Source organism: Acanthaster planci, linkage group LG14 (genome assembly GCF_054643075.1).
Source record: "Acanthaster planci isolate LZ-2023a linkage group LG14, COTS_SCS, whole genome shotgun sequence".
Lineage (NCBI taxonomy): Eukaryota > Metazoa > Echinodermata > Asteroidea > Valvatida > Acanthasteridae > Acanthaster > Acanthaster planci.
In genome coordinates, this window is record NC_141790.1 from 3,704,774 (window position 1) to 3,726,169 (window position 21,396).

At 41.9% G+C, this 21,396-nt stretch overlaps 2 protein-coding genes across 3 annotated transcripts in view; one reads left to right on the forward strand and one right to left on the reverse strand.

Annotated features, from left to right (window-relative positions):
* Positions 1-21,396, reverse strand: part of LOC110986987 (uncharacterized) — a 46,241-nt gene that overhangs the window by 23,056 nt on the left and 1,789 nt on the right. For both annotated transcript variants that reach the window (XM_087145297.1, XM_022249359.2), the window contains exons 2-6: positions 19,222-19,313; positions 16,737-16,901; positions 4,929-5,039; positions 4,139-4,318; positions 592-789 (exon numbers count right to left, since the gene is read on the reverse strand). In XM_087145297.1, the coding sequence (XP_087001423.1) occupies positions 592-789; positions 4,139-4,318; positions 4,929-5,039; positions 16,737-16,901; positions 19,222-19,236 (669 nt within the window). In that variant the 5' untranslated portion in view covers positions 19,237-19,313. The remainder of the gene's footprint in view (positions 1-591; positions 790-4,138; positions 4,319-4,928; positions 5,040-16,736; positions 16,902-19,221; positions 19,314-21,396) is intronic.
* LOC147796760 (monocarboxylate transporter 12-B-like) lies at positions 12,126-16,361 on the forward strand. The gene is made up of 3 exons (XM_087145422.1): positions 12,126-12,239; positions 12,751-13,593; positions 16,228-16,361. The coding sequence occupies exons 1-3, from the start codon at positions 12,143-12,145 to the stop codon at positions 16,359-16,361; spliced, it is 1,074 nt and encodes a 357-aa protein (XP_087001548.1). The 5' UTR covers positions 12,126-12,142.

Here is a 21,396-nt window from a genome sequence, read left to right on the forward strand (position 1 = left end):
ACATTGTAATTTTTGTCCTCAGACCTCTAGAGTCTGTACATGTAAGACTGGTTCCCCGACCAAATTATTCAAACTTTTTGAAACAGTGCCAACACAATGGCAAGAATTCCTCCTTTTTCCAATAATTTGGAACTGGTTGAAGTATCTCAAAGCTATTGTATTGATTTCTTGTGCTGTTGTCGATAGCTGTGAATGCTGAGCATGTCGAAATTGCTAAGTCGCACAAATCCCAACATGTACAGTATCATAATTTGAAGAAAGTTCATTTTTTCTTGGCATTTCGGGCATTCTGATCTCTGATTTCACATATCTTTCATGATGCTCACAGTTTACACACTAAAGAATGAGTGCATCTCACAACAGAGAGAACATCCTCAACATTACATCACACTCTATTTTTGGGAACGATGGCTACCTGCCATTATGTTACTTATACAGCACAGAACAAGCCTAGTCTTTAGCCAGATGTTTTTTGTGGCATTCAGCACACAATCTTCAACAAGACACAACTCTCATAACATTTGAAACAGTTCATGCAGGAATTTCAGTGGAGGCAGCCCCGTCAACGGACACGCCTTGGTCCCTCATCACCTTCTCTATCATTGCTGGCAGTTGCTCGCCCTCCATGAATCGGTTGAGAACAAGCGTGTACAGGTAGAAGACCAGGTTCAGCATGCCTGGCAGGATGTAGACACCCACCACCGACTTCTGACACCTCAGAGGAAGGATGGATGGTGGCTGGATTTCCTGTGATAAGCAGTACCTTCGCATAGAGTCACTGAAGTTTTTCTATCAAAGGAAAAGGAAGTGTTGAAATAAAAGAGAACATAAATTGGAAAATGCTGTTGAAAGGAACTGTGCAAATGACAACAGTTCCACACCTCGAGAAGTTAAAATTGCTTAATCACACTTTATCCCCTTAAAGGGACCATACAAACATATGCTTCCTTCCTCAGCTTAGTTTGCTTATCGTTGATCGCCAGCAAGTTTTTGTGATGGAAACAAGACGTCTGATGAAATTGTTTTGTTATTCAATGATCTTACAATGTATGTTATCAAATATGCAGTAGCCTTTTTCAAGTAGTGAAACTTCCTCTCCTCCTGTAGAAAAATTCTAGTGTCATTTTTGCAACCGGGGTTTTTAAAAGAATGTGAAATCCTGCTGAACTAATGGCCACCGTGATATCGATGGTCATTAGCTTGCAAAAGTGTTTTAAAGCCAGATTCACAAACTTAAACGCTGTGATTTTATTCTGTCACAGCAATTCATCACAGCAATTCATCACCTAACCAAAAGTTCAGTTGATATTTGAATAGTGTAGAATTCAGTATAGTTTAATGGTGTCAATACAAATCAGTTTATGATATTAGGGATTGGTACTGGCTTCTGGGGACATTAAATGACGATGTTTGCCAATACATACATAGGTGGAGTGCATGTTAATCTTCAGGAAAACCCTACAAGAAATATTTTCAACGGTTTACGTTGCACTCTATGTTGGCAACATGCGGTGCGGTGTCTCCACGTGAGACAACGGCATTCACAAGTATCGAACACTGGCTGCGGCTCTTCACCGCTGCCTCTTTTGATCAAAATTCAAAGCCATAGTCGTAAGAGACAGGACCGGATTGTGGCTAACCCTGTCATGCACCACTCCATACAATCCCATGCTTTAACTTAATTGACACACTGGCAGCGCAGGGTGAACATATATGTACATGGAAAGTCTTCCACTCACAAAACTAAGCCTTATGAGTTAAATTTGGATACAATCTGGTACAATGAGTTCTATACATGTAAATTCATGTGACCAATTTGAATTCTCCATGCTAAAGACACTGTTGTTATACAATGTACCTCGTGATTCAGGGCAATCTTTTGCTTAGTTACATGTACAGTACATAAGAGATGTTTTGCACCATTACACTGTTTTCAATGGATAAGAAGGGCACAAAGGAACCAGTCCATTCCAGAGCTGGTGGTTGCCATGCAAAAGCTTACCCCAGTTATTAGATCCCAGTACATGTATAGCAACAGTGTCTGTAGTAGGGAGAATTCAAATTGTTATGTTTATGTGCATTAAACTCAGTGTACCAGATTTTATTCAAATTTAACTCACAAAAGGCTTATTGCACTTTGTGTTCATAAACCTCATTTTCAATTTTTATTTGACTATTTTTATCTGCATTTTGGAGACTTTCTGGGTTTTTTTATGCTACTGTGAATTTCCACATTCAGGAGCAAAACACTGATGTAATCTGAGGCATGAAACCCCAATGTTCCATTTGATTTGTGCACAAATAATTGCTCGTTGGTTTTTTCATTTCACTATAGAAGATTTTCAGTTACTTTGGCAATTCAATGCTGTTGCAATTAGCTGGTGAGCAAACTTTTCTCAGGAATGTTTTCAAAGAGCAAATCTGGGGTACAAAATTTGAACATGAAAACATGCAGACTGAACAGTGTCTTCCTGGATTTATATCACACTGACAGTTCTAGGAAGAGACTGGTCAATTTTGAATGTTCCAAAAAAGTGCACTTAACAGTTCACTTTCCCCCAAAAGATTTTGAACAATTTTCATACACTGAAGAAGAGTTTAAACATGCACAACGAGCAATTCTAAGAAAAATTCAATACACATTCCATAAACAGGTGATGAACAGACGAATATAAACCAGCCCTAGACACTATTAAGCCCCAGCCAGACACTTAGCCAGCACCACAGTAATAGACCAACTGTCAATCAAACCTTTCCACATTTACCCTCCCAATTTGGAGTACATCTACATGTATGTCCACAAAGAGTCCTATTTTGCAAGAGAACCATCACACTTCCACCCAAGCATAAACATACTTTTACATTTCGTTTGAGCATTATGGACCTGCAGGTAGTGTCAGTATCCGGTATACATGTATATGGGAAGTGCTTGTGTATAAAAGCCTGACGAGATAAAAACAAATCTGGAGCCCAAGGACGATGACATTGTAACCCCTTCATGTCAGAAAAGGTGTAAACATGCACAGATATTTCTATGCAGTAACTTGGAGGGTGTTCAAGCACAATGTGGAGAATTCTGCATGCATTACCAGGTGTTACTCCTACCCACACTGGAGTGATTCCCTTTGAGCTTATACAAACCACAGAGGCTAAAATAAGTCAGTGGAGACTTATATATAACAGGTTTTGCCCTTACCCAACGTATATCAATAAGCACTGTATGCTCAGTGCTTGTCTGAGAGCTTGCGAAAAAACCTCACAAGCTTACTCAGGTGGGACTCGAACCCACGACCTCCTGCCTACTAGTGCAGATGTCTTGACCACTCGACCACCGAGCTTGCCGGGGTCGGCTGGCCGGTCCGAGTCAAATGAAGCAGCGGGTACCGCGAACTATTTACAAGATGTAATTTTGGGTTGGGGGAGATGTTAATTATATATAACAGGTTTTGCCCTTACCCAACGTATATCAATAAGCACTGTATGGAGGTCGTGGGTTCGAGTCCCACCCGAGTAAGCTTGTGAGGTTTTTTCGCAAGCTCTCTGACAAGCACTGAGCATACAGTGCTCATTGATATACGTTGGGTAAGGGCAAAACCTGTTATATATAATTAACATCTCCCCAACCCAAAAATACATCTTGTAAATCAGTGGAGACTTATTGTCACGCAAATTTAGACTTCCTGTGGCCATCATCCAGTGCCAGGTACCGGAACTGTACATAGCAAATATTCACTAGCAATAGGGGGGGGAGAGATGGAGCTAGAAGGGCCACTGCCTTCCTGGCCTCCCCCCTTCCTTTTTGACTTGGGGGTAATCCCCCATTTCAGAAGGTCTACCAAAGGCTGATGCCTGATGGGCTCACAAATGGCCCCCACCCCACTTTGAAAATACATGTAATTCCGCTGCCATTGCAAATATTGCTCTGTGATTCTGTCCTGAGTTTTAAAATACATGTAAGCAATGATGTATAAAGGTTACTTGTAGTACATGTATCCTGCCAGTTTAAAAAGTCAGGGATTTTTTACTGAAATTACATGTATACTAAGGGCAAGTTTGTGACAAGGCGAGCACATTTCTGGCCTCAATTTTAATGCCCTTTTCAGACACAGAATGTCCGAGAAACTTATTTCGATTTTACCTTTTGGGAGGATTCAGTATTGATCATGTAACACGAGGCATACTGCAAGAAGAATGCTGTCAGCAGTAAAGCCACTATCAGGGCAGGGTAGAGGAAATTGACAACCTTCCACAGCATCTTCAGCTGCAAGGTACTGCCGTCTTGGTAAGGCATCAACTGGACAACAGGCTGCCAACCAATCTGGAGAGCATAAACGGTGGAAAAAGAACTTTGTTTCTCAATGAAGTAAGTCCAGAGGCAGACATCCCCCCCCGCCACTGCAATTTTTGTTTAGGGAGAGGGGCAAGAGTGAGAGATCGGTAACTTTTCTTTTGCTCTGCTTTTTAAAAAATTGTATACACACATGTAGTCAATATAATCAGTTTAACTTTAAAGGTAGAAATTATTAAAAAGCCCAACTTGCAAGGGTGGATCTTAAACCAAATTTTCAGAGGGGTTTTACAGGCTTTTCAGGAAGAGAAATGAAAAAGACCAAATCAAATAGGCCTCTCATCTTACCGTACTTTTACCATCCCCTCTTGCCTGTTTGTATTTAACCACCATTTGGGGTGCACCCCCCTTTTGTAAATAATGGGTGGCGACCACCAGCCTGGACTGATGCATGATGAATGGATTGGTTTTTCATTATCTGCATGATTGCGCTGCATTTCTGTACACTATGATATTAATAGAGGGTTCAACTATTTTCTGAACTTTTTTGTTAAATTTATCTGTTGCGGTCACAGTTCCTTTCATGTAAAACACCCTCACATACTGTAGATGTACACCGCGTTACGTACAGTGTGCTTACCAAAATTTGCAACCATTGATGGGGCTTGGAGAGGCCAGCTCGCTTAGCTGACAGCTCAGCTCTTTTCGCTGGGTCGGAAATGCAGGACTCTGAAAAGCCACGACTTCCTTCCTGGAAGTTCCAAGAAATCATAATACAAGTTTCCAGTGCAAATGGGAAATCTACATGTAAAATGTGCATTGATAAATGTTCACCGATGAGGCGTCCATAAGGCTTTCACACCCGGCCGCTCTTTAATTGGCTCCAGGCATCAGGAAAATGGATGCTGACAATTGAATGTACGTGTATTTTGAGTATTCAAAGAAAGTCAAAACAATTTAATGAAGATAAAAAAAATCTCATGATTTTGTTCTTAACGCTTTTACTTCATGTTCATTCCCCCCCAATGTTTTGCAGGTCTATAAATGGGGTAAGGCTTAATGGATGAGCCTGTCAATTAATGGCTGATGCCTGATGGTCTCGCAACTTGCCTCCTCCCTCTCCCACTTTGAAAATGGTTCCGCCGCCAGTGTTATGCTGTGTACCTCTCACAGGTGGTCATAAAGTGGTACTGAGTGAGGTCCCAAAGAACACAATAAGCCCATATAAGGAAAAGTTGGGACTCTCAAAATGTTGAATTATTCACAGTGCTGTGCAAACACAAGTGAAGACTGTAGCCATTCAACCAACATAATTAGGGGATGGAGTCTCAATTCCATGAGACACTGGAAATGTGTTTCAGCCAGCCTGTGCTTTATCAAAGCACGCAAGCCACTGGATGCTCACTGAAACGATCGCAATGGCTAATCTGTCTTGGCTATTTCTCAATAAATGCTTCAACATTGAAAACAAAGCCAATTTGTACATTCAGCCTTAGTGGGATAGCACACTGCAACACACTAAATGTAACGAACTTTATCAAATATATGGGCAAGAATACAAATTTCTGGTCACTGAAATAGGTAATCGGAACAAACTTCCTGAGAAGTGATCAGATAGTGTGCTAATGATTCTCAATTGAAAACTGTTGCTGCTTTGTGTAAAATATACATTTTGCAGGGAAGATGGCATATAATGCAAAGTCCAAATGTCTCGGGGAAAGAAACAGTTCTGCTTTGGATTACATGCATCTAAAAAATACATGTACATGTGGGGTCAGTAGGTTGCAATTTTTTTCTGGTCAATTTTCTTTGTGCTGATTGCATGGGGATCAATGCTACATGTACATGTAAATGTACCAAAAACTGCTATAAAACTTGCCTTAATCAATGAAACAATATCTACAGTCAGCTACTTGTATTCTTAAGAATTATGGACAGTTCACAACACTGTGCACACTGTTAGTCAAGTAATCACGTCTGGGAAGCTGGCAAACAGTGTCTATATATCGCAGTGCGTGATCAGGGTTGGATTTACCCGGTGCCCGCATGCACCAGTGCATGTAGAGTTTTGCTTGTGTAGCGGTCTCCAGCGACGGAGCCTCGGGCGTGCCTTTGGTCGACCCGACGAGCGGCTGTAGAGGCGACCAGGGGGGCAGGTCCGTTTGGAGGCAGTCTACCGCCAGGCGCCGAAGCCTAACAAGTTGCACCCACGGGTCTGGTCTTGGGGGCTGGCAGAAAGGGGGCCGGTACCGTGGGTTACTGGTACTGGGGGATTTCCTGGACGAACTCAATAAAGACTCTGGTTGGCTTCAAATTTGATTGGTTGATTATTTTAATATTGGCACTCTCTTAAACAGGAGACTCCTAAATAGGCAACTCCTAATTAGGCGGCTTGTGGATTTGCAAATTGTTTACACCACCTACGTCTTGACTTGCACTGTTTACTGCTGAATTACAAAAAAGATGACCATAAAAGAGATGTGAGTGCTCATCAGGACTAATTACAATAACTGAATGAAGTCGCACTAACCTAGTGCCCAGTAATCACTCTCCAGCACAGCGTTCTGCTCTGACAGCCAAACCAAGCAGCAGTACGAACTCGTCACGCACAAATATGACCGAACAACAGAAAGACAGGAAAGACCGCGAGTAGCTCGCGCGCATTCCTTATATACCCATGCGCGGGTTATGATTATGGGATATAAATGCTTAACTGCAAATAATTAAAGAGGGCGCTCTAACCACCCCACTATTTCGCTACACTTGTGTACGTAGCTTTTTTACTGAGCATGCACAACCTGCATGTAACTTTCTAGCCACCAAAATACTCATTTCCTGCATACATTTACCGGTACCAATAAGTGAGAATAAGAATAAAGTTGGTTGAATTCTTGACCAGATAATGTCTGAACGTGTTATTTCTTTCTCCCATTCCTTGCAGCAGATTCATAATACATGTAGGCCTACACATCTAACCTTATCTTTGGCTTACAATCCTTAAATTGCTACATGTATATACAGTCCTTTGCGCAACCGATATTCGCAAAATGATGGTGCATGTACATGTAGGTTTTTCCTGGTGAATGTAGGTTTTTGGTCTACATGTACATGTACATGCACCAGTGCATGCCACTTTTTTTTCGTAAATCGTGTGGTGCATCTAGACGGGCGGGCGATAACCCTCTTACTGCGGCAGGAAATTTTGTGGAGCCATGCTCACTTCAAGTACGAGCAAAACAACTTCAAATTAAATTCACAGTCAAAATAATTGAAGCTGATGGTAAAGACTATGAATAAAAGTGCAACGGCATGTCCAACTATGGTTACTGTGCTGCAAAGTTTCGTATGCAATGCATACATGTGCTAAAGAGAAAAGTTACAACCTCCTTCAATCAACCAATGTCTTAGAATGATTCATTCCAAGATGTGGTACATCTACCTTGCGTCGGAGACATGTGAATTTGTTTAGTAATCGGTTTTGCCCTTTACACTGATGTATATTCATACTGGTAACACTGTATGCTCAGTGTTTCAATTTGTCCGGGAGCTTGTGAAAATATTCACAGGGCTTTCTCGGGTGGGACTCAAACCTATGACCTCCAGCCTACTATAAGTGCAAACGTCTTAACCACTCAACCATTGAGCTTGCTGGGCTTGGCTAGCTGGTCAGAGTCAGATGTGGCAATGGGTACTGCAACCTACCGTACATGTATTCCAAGATGTGCTTTGCATTGGGGAGTTACTGATACATGTACATGTATAGTTACATGTACGATGTACATGTACAGTATAACACTGTATGCTTGAGAGCTTGCAGAAAAGATGTCTGCACTAGTTTCAGATGTCTGCTATAGTGTTTAAGCAGGAGATCCTGGGTTCAAGTCCCACCAAAGTAAACTCTAGGACCAAAACATTGAGCATACGCTGTTATGAATATACATGCTATGTTGGTGTAATGGCAAAAACCACTCTTAAAAAAATGACCGATTCATTGAAACAGCAGTCCACTTGTTACATGTATCTCTTACTTTAATACTGAACATGTCAAAATGATTTCCCAAACACATGTGAAAAGTACACTTAAAAAATTCTTTCTTCTAAAACAGGTGCATGCAGACTGTCACATGTACATGTACCCTGCTCCGTGGAGGAAGGACGCAGAAGGAGTTACAATTCTGGCATATCAACTGCTCCATGATCATCGCCACCCAGTCAGACACACAATACCAATTTTTTAAACATTCCAAATATGCCTGATTACTGCCTGCAGCTTTGTCGGGCAAGTGGGGCCAGTAAATATCCTAGCAATACCGGAATATGTCGTCGTTTCTTTATTCGTCATTAACTACATGTACGGTACAACTTACAAGTATCTTAACAGGAAAGAGAAGAAAAACATCTGACATTAGATTTACTTTTGCTGTTGTAAAAATTTTGTTTTTAGATTTTGAACTTTTCCATGTACGCAATGTTTCCTTGATGTATACTGCAGTACACAAAGTTTTAAGAATGCAAATTGCCAGCGAAAAATTGAGGCGATGATCATGGGGTACAAAGGGGGCTTATCATTGTGAAACAGGTGGTGCGTAGCATGCATTTGCTGCGCTCTGGCTATGGACATACTGAGCATGCCAAAAAGCAGTAATTGCTCAGATACATGTATCTTATATATGTACCGGTAGCCGGGCAGTTGAAACTCCTTCTGTGTCCTTCCTCCATGCCTGGCCCATGGACTGCCATGTCATGCTGTACTACGTACATGTACATACAAGTACATGCCAGTTCAGGCACTAAGTTATAAACCTGTAGAAAGTCCTCCTTTTATTAGCCACAAAGTGCTCATAAAATTTTCTAATTCAATCCATTATTGAGCAGCGCTTGAGTCCAGCTCTAATAGTTACATATGTACACGTATGTAATTGGTGAGAGAGGAAATGAGGGTAATCCCATAAAATAGGCAATTGACATATAACTTTATGTGAAAAAACACAGGGTATAGCCAACAGTAGTGCTTCCGTACTGTGCACATTCCACTACCATGTCCATGCAATACACTTTATGTACAATGTAGGCCTACACTGTACATGTATCAACAGATCAATGTACCAGCAAGATCTGTGGATTCATCATGTAACAGTTGACCATATGCACTACATCAAAAGATCTCCACCAAATTTTAGAAGTGCACTGTAGGTGTGCATCTGTGTACGTCTTCTTCCCTACGTGCTTAGTCAGTGATGAAGACATTCTCAATGCTGCGATAATGAGAGCACGTCCATGTGTTGTACTGCACCTCCCGTAAACAAACATACATCGTACATACATGCACTTCAAGAAAGAGGAAACTGGGGCATGTACCACCGGGTAGCATGACTTACGCTTCCAGCAATGCTTTTGCCAGAGAGCAAGAAGACAGACACGAGGAACTCTGACAATATGGTGCACAAGCATGACAAGAAGACTCAGAAGAAGGGGGTGGCTCGGCGCGCATCCATCGACGAGTACAGCGGTGTGTACCGCTGGTTTGCTGTGCTGGCCGCCTGGATGTGCTGGTTTTCTTGGGACGGCATGCTGCAGACTTTATCCATCCTCCTGCCGAGTCTGCGGACGCAGCTCTGCACGCAAACCTGGATTCTGGGGTGGATAGCGACCATAGTGGATGCAGCGTGCGATATTACCGGTAAGAATCGACTCCCCTCCCCCCAAAAAATTGGCATTATTTATTCCTGCAGTCTTTTGAGACTTTTGTGTATTAGTTGATCTTCTCTTGACAAGTGTCAAAGTCTGCTCCATGAATAAGTACGGTTTGTGTACATGTACAACCTACATGTAATGTGACTGCTAGTGAACTGACTGCCTATGACCAGAGTAAATTCAAAGATCACCCATTCAAATTCAAAGTCTTTCATGCTACCTACATGTACCGTACATTACATGTGTACATGTACATGTACATACATGTACATGTCATGCACATTTATAAATCAAACATTCTCATGGAAATTCATACTGATAGTTCAAAATAGACTAACACCTCTGGTGAAACCAAAGCCCTCCCCTTCCTTTTGTAACACATACATGTAAATTTATACATGTACATTCAGGTACATATTACATGTACATGTACGGTGTACATTGTACCTGTGTACCGGTAGTTTACTCATTTTGAATAACATGTACAGTACATGTACCTTTAATACTGCATACATGTACATGTATCTGTTTCAAACTGTCCCAAACCATCTGCCCTTCAAGTTTTACTCCTACTGGATAAAATGTCTGCAATTATAGTGCAATACTTTCAGTGAATAAGAGCACACCGGTACATTTGTAGTACTACATGTAGTTTCAACAATCTTATGCAAGTCATCCTTCACATTTCTTCAGCATTACTAAGGTTTAAATAAGTGCCATACAGAACCCTCACTTGATTGGAGCAGCATGCATCACATGGCATTCATTAGTCATGCCATTCATGCTGCGTCAGGTACCATTCGCCCATGAGCGGATGGTAAAAAATAGACAACGGTAGGGATCATCCTTCTTTCCACAACATACAGTACTTGTACATGACCTCGTTCCTCAAAATGCAGAGTGAGCGCAACACGCAGCGCGAGAACAACACGGTTAACATGCAGCGCTGATCGAAACCTGGGGAGAATAACAACTGTTGGAAATTTATTTAAAGATAAATCAAAAATGACAAGCATCCATAGACAGTCGATATAAAACAAATAATGAACGTTTTTTCACTCGTGCAATGGTTAGAAAATTTTCAGGAGTTGAAAGATGGAATGTTCCATTCAACATGTTCAACAAGGCGAAGCCGAGTTGAATGGAACATTATATCTTTCAACTCATGAAAATTTTCTTACCACTGCACTTATAAACATTATTTGTACATGTTACAGCTACATGTAGGACATTTATTTCATGCCATTATCTGGATGAGTCATCCTCCTCGGTTCTTTGCTTTCCCCACAATCCTGGCTGCCTCATTATTTGTCTTTTGACCCAGTTTCAATAATCTTTCTAGCACTAGCCTCCTCCCATCTTCAAAAGCCATGGTTCAGGTTGTACAACAGTTTTGGATACATGTACGTTCACAGCGTATCTACTCTGTCCAGAAACAAGGGACGGCGTGTTGTACATGTACATGTACATACGTATCCTATTGGAGAGAACTCACAATGTGCGTGCCAAGGCCCAGGCCTTTCCTGTGTTAGGGGGACAATTTTTGGTTAGGAAAGTGCAGACTGAGTTGTGGGGACACAAGTCCGTCTCCATAATGTTTTGACCCCAAACCATACATGTAAAGTGTACGTATTTCAATACTTTGTGTAGTCCCTACAGCCCGGTGAGTACTGCTGTTCATGCAGTGTTTGGTATGGGATGCCCAAGCTGCACAATTAATCAATATCTGTCGGAAACGCATGCGTCGTCTTTGCATGTGTGATGGGCACAATGTTGAAAGTTTGTCACCAACATTTTCTCTCTCTCTTATAAAAGTCTTATAAATGTATTTATTGGGAGTGGAGCTGAATGCCCCTTGAAGAGTGTAAAGTCAAAGAAAGAACTGAAGTGTGAGGAAATCGTGACTGTTTTCCTGGAAGATTTATGGAAGTTCCTACCATACATGTACGTACAAACATATACCAGCACATGTACCGTAGGCAAAGTCAAGGGATAATGTACATGTACATGCTGTAAGTGAACAGTATTAATGACAATAACCTCACTCTGGCATTGTTGGTACCCGGTATGTGTCTTTCATTTTGTTAATCTTTTTGATCTACATGTGCAGGGCCACTAGCAGCTCCCCTTCGGAAACGTTTTGGCTCTCGCAAAATCATTATGATATGTGGTTTCATGACGGGGGCCGGGTTCATGCTGGGTTCAGCGGTTGAAGACAATGTCTACCTTATAGGTCTCGTTCTGGTCATATTTGTTGGTAAGTGAAACCCGTCTCGTATGCAATACATAGCGAGACAAGCTGTGTTTATAAATGCTCTATGTGTATGTAGCTTGAGCCCTATTTCATGGTGCTGCTAAGCACACAATTTTACCTTAAACTGAGAGGCTCCACCTATTTCATGGAGACTGTTAGCAGCAAGCACAGAAAAACGCATGCTAACCTTGTAGGAAAACTTTGCTAAACTTAGTGACATACCGGTTACAATGGAAATCTTTGAGTGTACCCATGTAATTTTTTGTGCTAGGCACAGCAACCGGGAAATGTTGCCAAACTTCAACTGAAAGTTCCTTTAACTGAAAGTGTGTAACTTTTATCTGAAACACCTGTAACAGATGCACTGTAGCAATTGCATGATGCCTCTGTATGGCAAAATATACATGTACATGTATGTACAGTACCTTCCAAGGCAAGTGTATGGCACAGTCGTACACGTACATGTGCATGTAGGTATTTCATTCATATCACCTGTCTGTCACCATCCCCCCAGGGCTTGGCATTGGAGTATCCAGCGTTCTAACCCGTAACCTTGTGGGCCTCTGCTTCAGCAAGAGGTATGTGCTCGCTAATGGGATCGCGCAGACAGGCACCAACTTTGCCCACATCATCCTACCGCCCTTGGTCCACCTGCTGCTGACCTGCTTCGGCTGGCGAGGCGCCATGCTGCTGATCGGCTCGGGCTTCATGCACATCGCGGCATGTGGCGCCCTCCTCCGGGGCAACCCGCAGCCCCTTTCGGACGAGGCACCAGCAAGACTTCCAGATGAGGCCTCCCTACTGCTGACCTCTAAAGACTTCATCGACAATGCAGAAAACTGCCAGTCCAAAACGGACTGCTCATCACTGTGCCAAGAAGTCATCGCCGACTTCAACACGGACATCTTATTCAACATTTACTACTGGGTTATCCTCCTGTTGAGCTGCAGCCTGCAGAACACGTTCGTCTTGTGGCGCATATATTACATCCCCCACTTAACAGATAAGGGCGTGGCCCCGCAAGATGCGGCGCTGTTCCTGACCATTGCCGGCACCGTGGCACTGATTGCCAAGGTCGTCCATGGCCCGTTTGTGGACAAGGGCTACATCGATTGTCGGACACTGCTGGCAACCACCGTGTCCATCTCAACCGTGGGCTTGCTCATCGATCAGTGGATGGACCTGAACTGGCAGATCCTGACCTGCGGGATACTGGTGCTGCCTTCCATCTGCATCAGTTACAATCTCAGGGATGTTCTTGTCAAGGAGATCATGGGCAAGGAGCAGCTGGCCAGTGCCTTTGGCTGGCTGGGAATGAGCTGTGGCATTGTGCAAGTGGCGATAGGATTCCTGCCAGGTGAGACCACGGACATCATTTGAAAAAGTCTGGACTTGCAGTGCTTTGGTTAACAAAGTTGAGCAAGCCTTTATATACATAGATGTAATCAGCACAGTAGCTTGGCCGCTTGTAGCTTCAATGACCGACCAGTACATGTATGTGGGCTAAATAAGGGCATTGCAAGTCCAGATTTTTGTACATGTGTGACACCTATCCCTAAGACTACACGTACATGTATATCCAGCAAGAAATGAGACCAAGGGGTACCCTAACATTTCCAATCGCTACATACACTCTAGACTATTATGACCTAGCACATCCCCCAAGATGTCTGAAAAGAATTCCTCAGATTCCAGTGAAACAATGACCAACAAAAAGCGAGGGGTTCTCTCCGTCTCATATCTTGCTTCAGATGGGTGAAACAGTATAAGATCATATTCTTGGAACCTGGGTTTCAGAATCTTTTATTAGGGGCAGCTACTGTGATAACCAAGAATTATGATACATTTTATACGTACATGTACATGTGCATGTGAACAGCACATTAGCGACAAATACTTAGATGTAAAGTTTGCTTCTTAAAGGGAGTGGACACCATTGTTTTTTGGTCATTATTTCACAAGACTGGCTGGCTCACTGTAACTTACGGGACATTCCACAAGATTACTAGTTTCATGTTTGAGTCACCTGCTTTGTGAAAAATCAAGAAAAACAGAGTGGCAATTTCAACAATTAAATGGCAGATCTTGTAATTTATCTAGCATAAAATCTATGAATTCCAGGGAGTTCGTAGTAAGCGAAAACATCCGCAGGGTCCGGGCAGGGTGGGAAACAGGCATGCGAGGTTCTCTTTCCCTTAAAAAGGAGCAGTTTTCAATGGACTGGAGTAATCGGTGCATTTACCTTGCCCCTCCGTGACAATGAATCCTCGATTCATGAAAAAACTTCATCCAGGAATGCAATCGACTTGCGTCTGCAACACTGAAACAAATAAGCCTAGGCCTAATAAACGTGTGCGAGTGATCGTGCTTAATAATGACCACATTTTCATGTCAGATTAAACGTCAATGAAAGTCTGAATAAACATGGAGGTTTAACGTGTGGAAATCATACTCTTTGTTGAAGAAAATCCTTTCACCAGGAGCCACCACATTTGGACCATATCATTATGCTCCAGGAATGATTTTGAATTCGCTAAGTTTTCGCATTAAGAAAATCCTTTCCTTAAATAAAATTTAACTTCACGCTGATCCAATTTATTTTCCACTTTACACCTTACACTCAGCTTCCTATAATTTCAGCTTACGATGCCTTTGGGGGATTTCCGTCACTATCATACTTTTAAGCTGCTTTTGGGTTTACCCATTCATTAATGCACACTCCCACACACAACACACAAGAAAATTGGCTCCTGTTAAAGAATGTGCAGTGCAAAGTGAAATCAACTCCTAAATGATGGTCAGATGACCATCGTAAAAAGAGAGAACAAAATGTCTGTTTTCTCGAATGCTCCAGAGAACAAAATGTCTGTTTTCTCGAATGCTCCAGCATTCTGGGCGGAAATATTTTACAGACTGATTGAGGCAGTTGTATACTTTCTTTCAAGTGAGATGTTTCAGGTGTCTGATTTGGGGGATTTTATCAATGGTGTTCACTACCTTTAAACACTGACTGGGGTAACAGTTCGTTACGCTTTCCCCATCGCAGAGTAGGCGAATAGTGTTGGGCTTTACTGGAATATTCTTCTCAAAATTTTATGCAACTTTTGTACTCTGCATATGCTTCAAATTGTTTACCTTATGGCAGACAGTAATTTTAGAGGCAATTTCATTTTTCATTTTGAACAGGGTTCATATACGACTGCACTGGAAGTTATGATCTAGCGTTCATCATGTTGGGATGCATGCAATCCTTGGGTCTGGTCAGCCTGGTTTGGCTGAGATATGTTGAAAGAAAACACTGTTCGGAACAGTGACGAGAGAAAAACTAACCAGCCAAAGAATGAGAGTGCAGAATTGCCATTGGAGGTTTCGTATCCCACCAAAGTGCTTGGAATGTGCTGTCATCAGCTTTGGCCATTGGAGGTTCTGTATCACACCTCGGTGCTTGGAATGTGCTGTCATCAGCTTTGGCCGATCTGTTGTGCGTACATGTAGATGTACAAGAGAGATGTCACGACTTCCCTAGGTACCAAACAAGCTGCCTGCGACTATCCAGGTGCCTTCTAGAAATTGACGTTCAGGTCTCTTTAGACCATAACTTTGGCTGTTGCTTCTCCGGCTACTTCTTACAGTTACCGTTGGAGTTTGCTACTTCTGTTGATATCAAAGAAACCTCGGCATTTCCTGCTGTCAAGGTAAATCATTTTAATGGCTTACAAAGTTCTTCAGCTTGCCAAAGAGCCCAAGACAGCCTGAGAGAAACCTACATGTACATGTATACACCACTTTCACTGACTGAGGAAATTAAACGTGCCCTGAAAATCCAAGGAAAAACCTCTACCTTCACTGACTCTGCGGAAATTATAAGTGCCCTGAAAATCCAAGGAAAAACCTCCACACAGCTGATGCTTTCTGGCCCGTCGAAGACCAAAAACATGGTGTTCAAAGACACACACCTGGGGGTTGCCTGCAATTCATGGGCTATCCACAGTCTTCAAGCTGCCTATTGCTGCTAAGGTGCTCCAGGTTTTCACAAACGTTCAGGAATTGTACTTCAGTACCAGTGCAATCATGCAGAACAAGGACATCAAGGCTTTCAAGGACATGTCCAAGATGACTTCCTGATTACCCAGGTCAATGTCTTGAAATTCTGGGCGTCTCAAAAGAAATTGACTCGGATAATGTCCCCTAAAACAAAATACTGACAAAGACATCTACACGACCCGCAGTCACAGTGTCCACAAACACTAAGTACTGCTTTACACAAAATTGACAGCCATGCCCATGTTTGCCAATGATGAAAACAAGTGGAAGTCCACAATGCAAGAACTGTTTGTTCTATGGAGTAACTTGAAAACAGGTGGCAAAACAAGGTCCCTTTTACATCAAGTACCATATTTATGAAGTAATTGCAGGTTGTTTTAGCGTCCTGGTGTTATCAGGTTAAGTCCTGTAATAACAGCATCAAATCAAAATGAGGAATACTGTACACACACATACCTCGTCTGATCTCGGAGTACTTTTATCCCCAATGGTCAGGTAAATGACATCGGAGCTTTGCTCGAGGTCACTTTCCCCATAGCATCGCAGGGTGCCGTAGTTCGTCTGCTCTTCCCTTGGCCTCCCGTCGTTGCTTGCGTTACCATTCGGAGTGGATGGGACCAGCTACGGTACATGCGAAAGCATTTGCCATATTGAGAAGTTGGATATTAATACGGGTGATTCACAATAGTGCGCTTCCACGACTTTGCAATGCGTTGGCCAATCACAATCTGTCGACTCTTTCCAAGGCCAAGCGTGCATTGGGTCGACAGATTTCGCACATCGTGATTGGCCAACGCATTGCAAACTCTTGTCGGCGCACTATCATGACTATCATGAACCGCCCATATTCCCTACTGCTGCTGAGGTCTGAGAGAAGGTTTGCGGGTACACCATGTGGAATCAATCTCTTCCATACCAGAGATGCAAGTACATAATTCCAGAAATTAGGGGTGCAAAAGTGTGACATTTTCGTGTCCCTGTTACATCTGACCTTTGTTGTTTGACATGGCACGTTGGCAATATCAACGGAATTGTTTTCAAATTATTACAAGTTGTGTGGCAGGTAATTTGCATTAATTCCTCTCTCTTGGAAATTCGAAAATGTGTTCTGAGCTTACAAAATCATATGTCAGATGTGACAGGGATACGAGAAAAATGGACCCCTAATTACTGGAATTACCACACATGTACCGGTAGTTCGGAGAAGAACAGGAGAGTATGACCTCAGTGTTTGCACCAGGATGCTCTGGGCATCTCCTTTCACCAGTTCTTCTCAGAGCCACCACTCTTATCTGCACCGAGTGGAACAAAAGAGGGCATTTTTTTTGGTACTCACGGCATAGGCCCTCCGTGAGGCGCGCAAGTACTGTATATACATGTACATGTATGCACATTTGACGAGGAGCATGCTGAGTACGCTTAACCAATTTATTGTAGCATGTATGGTCTTTGCAAACATGCAGAATGCATGCAAGAACCCACTTGTTACCACCCGTCTTTCTTTCGCCGATTGATGGTGCATTTCACTGGGTGGATAGAAGAGACTTAATCCACATGATGTACCCATAAACCTTCGCTTAGTCTAGCCTCTACCATGCAAACTTTCAAATCTTACACTGCTGAGCCGACAGCCGTAAATTTGCGTTTGGTGTGGCAGTATTAAGCTTTATACTTCCAAAACAGCTGAGATGGTTTTGAGACATGATTAGAGGCCTGGTGAGCAGGGGTAATAATGATGTAGTGCCTTGCGCACCAGTAACAATGGATGCATACATGTACCCTTTAGACCCATTATTATTATTATTAATTTTTGTCTGGGTAGTACTTAAGACACCTTTGGTTTGCTACATGTGTATATTTAAAATGGCTAATTTCATGTATATTTCTCAGGTGACTAAGTACTGTAAGCCTATAACTTCTTGTATAAGTTGTGCATTGTGTAAAAGGTGTAAAAGGTGAAGTATTCTGATTTTCGTTGATTCCAAAGGATGCCAAATTGATTGGTTGGCCCACCGTACCTACCAGTACATTGTACTTCTGCTTCCTTATCGTTCATTCTGTTTTAATAGCCCTCCACAATATGACAAATACATTGTACATGATAGACAACACTTCACGCAGTATGCATCGAGGAAGTTTCATAAAGACAAGCACATGCTCACAAACATGTATGTACAATAAGTGTGTCATGACCTTGCAGTTTACAAAAAGAATGCAAGGTTTCCAAGGAGCTAGCTGTTGGAAAGTGTTGGGTGAGTCCACAATTTTGCACATTGTCCTAACTGTCACAGAAGTTCAACCCATGAAGACATTAATGGATTGCAGTGGGTTTTTATTACACCGTTGGGCATCCTGATGGAGATACCCACAACAGGTTTTACTATGGTTTTACTATATACAGGCCTCTGTCATGTCTGTGGTCCTTGTGTAATTTGCAGTTACATACAAAGAGACTATTTCATGATGGACTTGCCCTATAGAAGGAAAATTTGACATACAGGTACACGTAGGTCACAACGACGCCTACACAGAAACAAATCAAAACCTATAAACTGCATTATCTATACATGTACCTGTACCTGAAAGTGAAGATTACCGTAGTTCAAAGCATCATGCAGCTGTTCTAAATCAAGGCGGCTGTCCATAAAGTACTGAAAACATGTAAGTGCATCGCTTTGTATGTTATGCATACTAGGGGAAAGGGGTCTATAAGAAACCATGTTTGTGCCTGCAAGCACTTCATGGACAGCCCCCATTTGTGTGTAAGTAACTTGAGCTTACTTTGAATTCTTTCTATTTGTCAATAATAATTCCTTCATCTGTGTAAACCCTTTCCTAAGATCTTTATGAAACACTGGTGTATATTTTGGTGAATGTTTGTGATATATAGAGAAAAAATCTACTGAAAAGGAAATGACACTGAAGAGGAAAGAGATCCAACCTTTTGCGATTCCATACTTTTTGACCGTCTGTGCCTACATGTAGCTTGTCAGCCTGTTGTGTCGGTGTTGGCCCCCCGCATAGAATCACCACCTAGTTTCAGAAAACGAAAAGTAACCTAGCAATATCAGGAAGGCATGCAACATGAAGACTTGTAAAGGGCCGTTCCACACAAACTCCGCGAGTGCAGTCAATCTACATGTACGTACATCAATTTGACTTTTTTGAATGACTTCCAAATCTACACAATAACTGTTTGCAAAACCAGGGCCGGGCCGACCTCAATTTGCCAGAAGATCAGGACTGATACACAAACATGTCTGTCACTTGCTGGCTTGGGAACCAGCAAAACTTGTACAGTACCTCATTATGTACATTTACTATTGCTGGAAAAACCCCATACTGGGGCTTTCCACAGAGAAACCAACAGAAACAAAAATTGTGCCAACCGTCTACTCATTTTTTTGAGTCAACAATCAGTTGTCAGCATTCACTCAATAAGTTCAAAGAATAAAAAGGGGACTCTTTTTCAATATTTGGTATCGGTACCTCAGTCAGGGAAAATACAAGAGATTTCCAAATTTCCAATGCCTGTGAGTACCAAAAAAACATACATTTTGCAAGTGAAGTTGCCATGGTGATACCATAGCAAAGGCATGCATTACGGTGCAGGTCTGAGCTGGTCCATGATCAGATTTCCACAGATTCAAAAATGAAAATTTGGAAAGATTTCCACACCAAACAATTACAGCTTTTCAAGTTTAAGTATCACAAATGCCAAGAAATTTGAAAAAGGATCTCTCTTAATTTGTATTTTTTTGGGGAGGCGATAAAGTGCAGAAAGGACGTAAGGTACAAAGGGGGGCAAGAGGTTGGAGATAGCATTAACCGGTAAACTTCATCTACTACACTGTAGTGCCTGGATTATTTGCGATACCCATGTACTATTGATACTCCCAGAACTGTGGGGTTTGTTGTCCACCGTGCTCCACTGGTTCTGGGGGTACATGTACATTGTATGTTCTGCATATAAATATAGAGTAAATCAACACAATATCAAGTCTTTACTTTAGAAGAACCATACTGAACAGTGCTGAACATAAAACCATGTACATTGTACTTGTATCATATGTGCATGCATATTTACATGTACATGCTGACATGTACATGTAGCTGGTGACATGGGTGAGGGCTAAATCTACATGTACATTGTAGTTTACACAAGGCTAAATCTACTTTAAAATAAGATAGCTTGCCCGATAAGAGCAAAAACATGTTTGGTGACTCTTTACCATGTTTACTGTGACAAATCTTAATCAGGTTCTGCAATAGCAACTGTCACTTTGACTTTGAATTCTTGAGACGGGTTCAGACCATTTTACAATTCTGAACTTTTTTTCCTCCAGAGCCATCAAAAAATTGAAATGTAATAATCTGTAATTACATGTACATGTTGAAGTCTATGTACATGTACAATAATAGTCATGATAGTACATGAAATCGTATTCTTCACTAGGGAGAGGGTGAAACAGAATTATGCTGGCTTGAGTTTGAACCCAGTTTGGGAAATGTCGCCCTCACGCTAAAAAGATATGTCACGTACATGTACATGTACATCTGCAAGTGTACACATACAGGTGCTCATTATCCGCTGCCCTCATGGTCACAGGTCTCTTACATTGGTGGTAATTACCGTTTTTCATGTAGCAGTAGGCCCACTTGCACATGTATCAAATTAAGACAGAGGGCACTGTCTACATATGCATGTATGTACAGGTACAGTACATGTACATGTACATACATACATGAACATGCAGCTTGCGAAATAAAGTTTACTTCAATTTAGCCAGTACTTGCATTTCAAGATACACTCTCCGTAAATTAATGAGGAACTGCAACATATTGTAATCAATTGGCATCTAGGCCTAATTTGAGCTGGTTTTTTTTAATCTACCAATAGTATGACCTACATGGCACAGCCTGTATATATCAAAGCCTTGCATAACAAGGGTGTCATGTACATGTACATACACGGTACAAGTACATGCATGGGGGAAGGGTTCTAACATGTCCCATACATTTTACATCTACATGTACATGTAGGAACATCAGTTATTTTTCTCTAGTACAGTGCTACACGTACATGTACATACATGTACATGTACATCAATTCTCA

Coding starts and splice junctions, on each gene's coding strand:
- LOC147796760 (XM_087145422.1), top strand. CDS start 12,143: ATGATATGTGGTTTCATGACGGGGGCCGGGTTCATGCTGGGTTCAGCG. Junction 12,240..12,750: donor CGTTCTGGTCATATTTGTTG/GTAAGTGAAACC, acceptor CCATCCCCCCAG/GGCTTGGCATTGGAGTATCC. Junction 13,594..16,227: donor GGCGATAGGATTCCTGCCAG/GTGAGACCACGG, acceptor GGCTATCCACAG/TCTTCAAGCTGCCTATTGCT.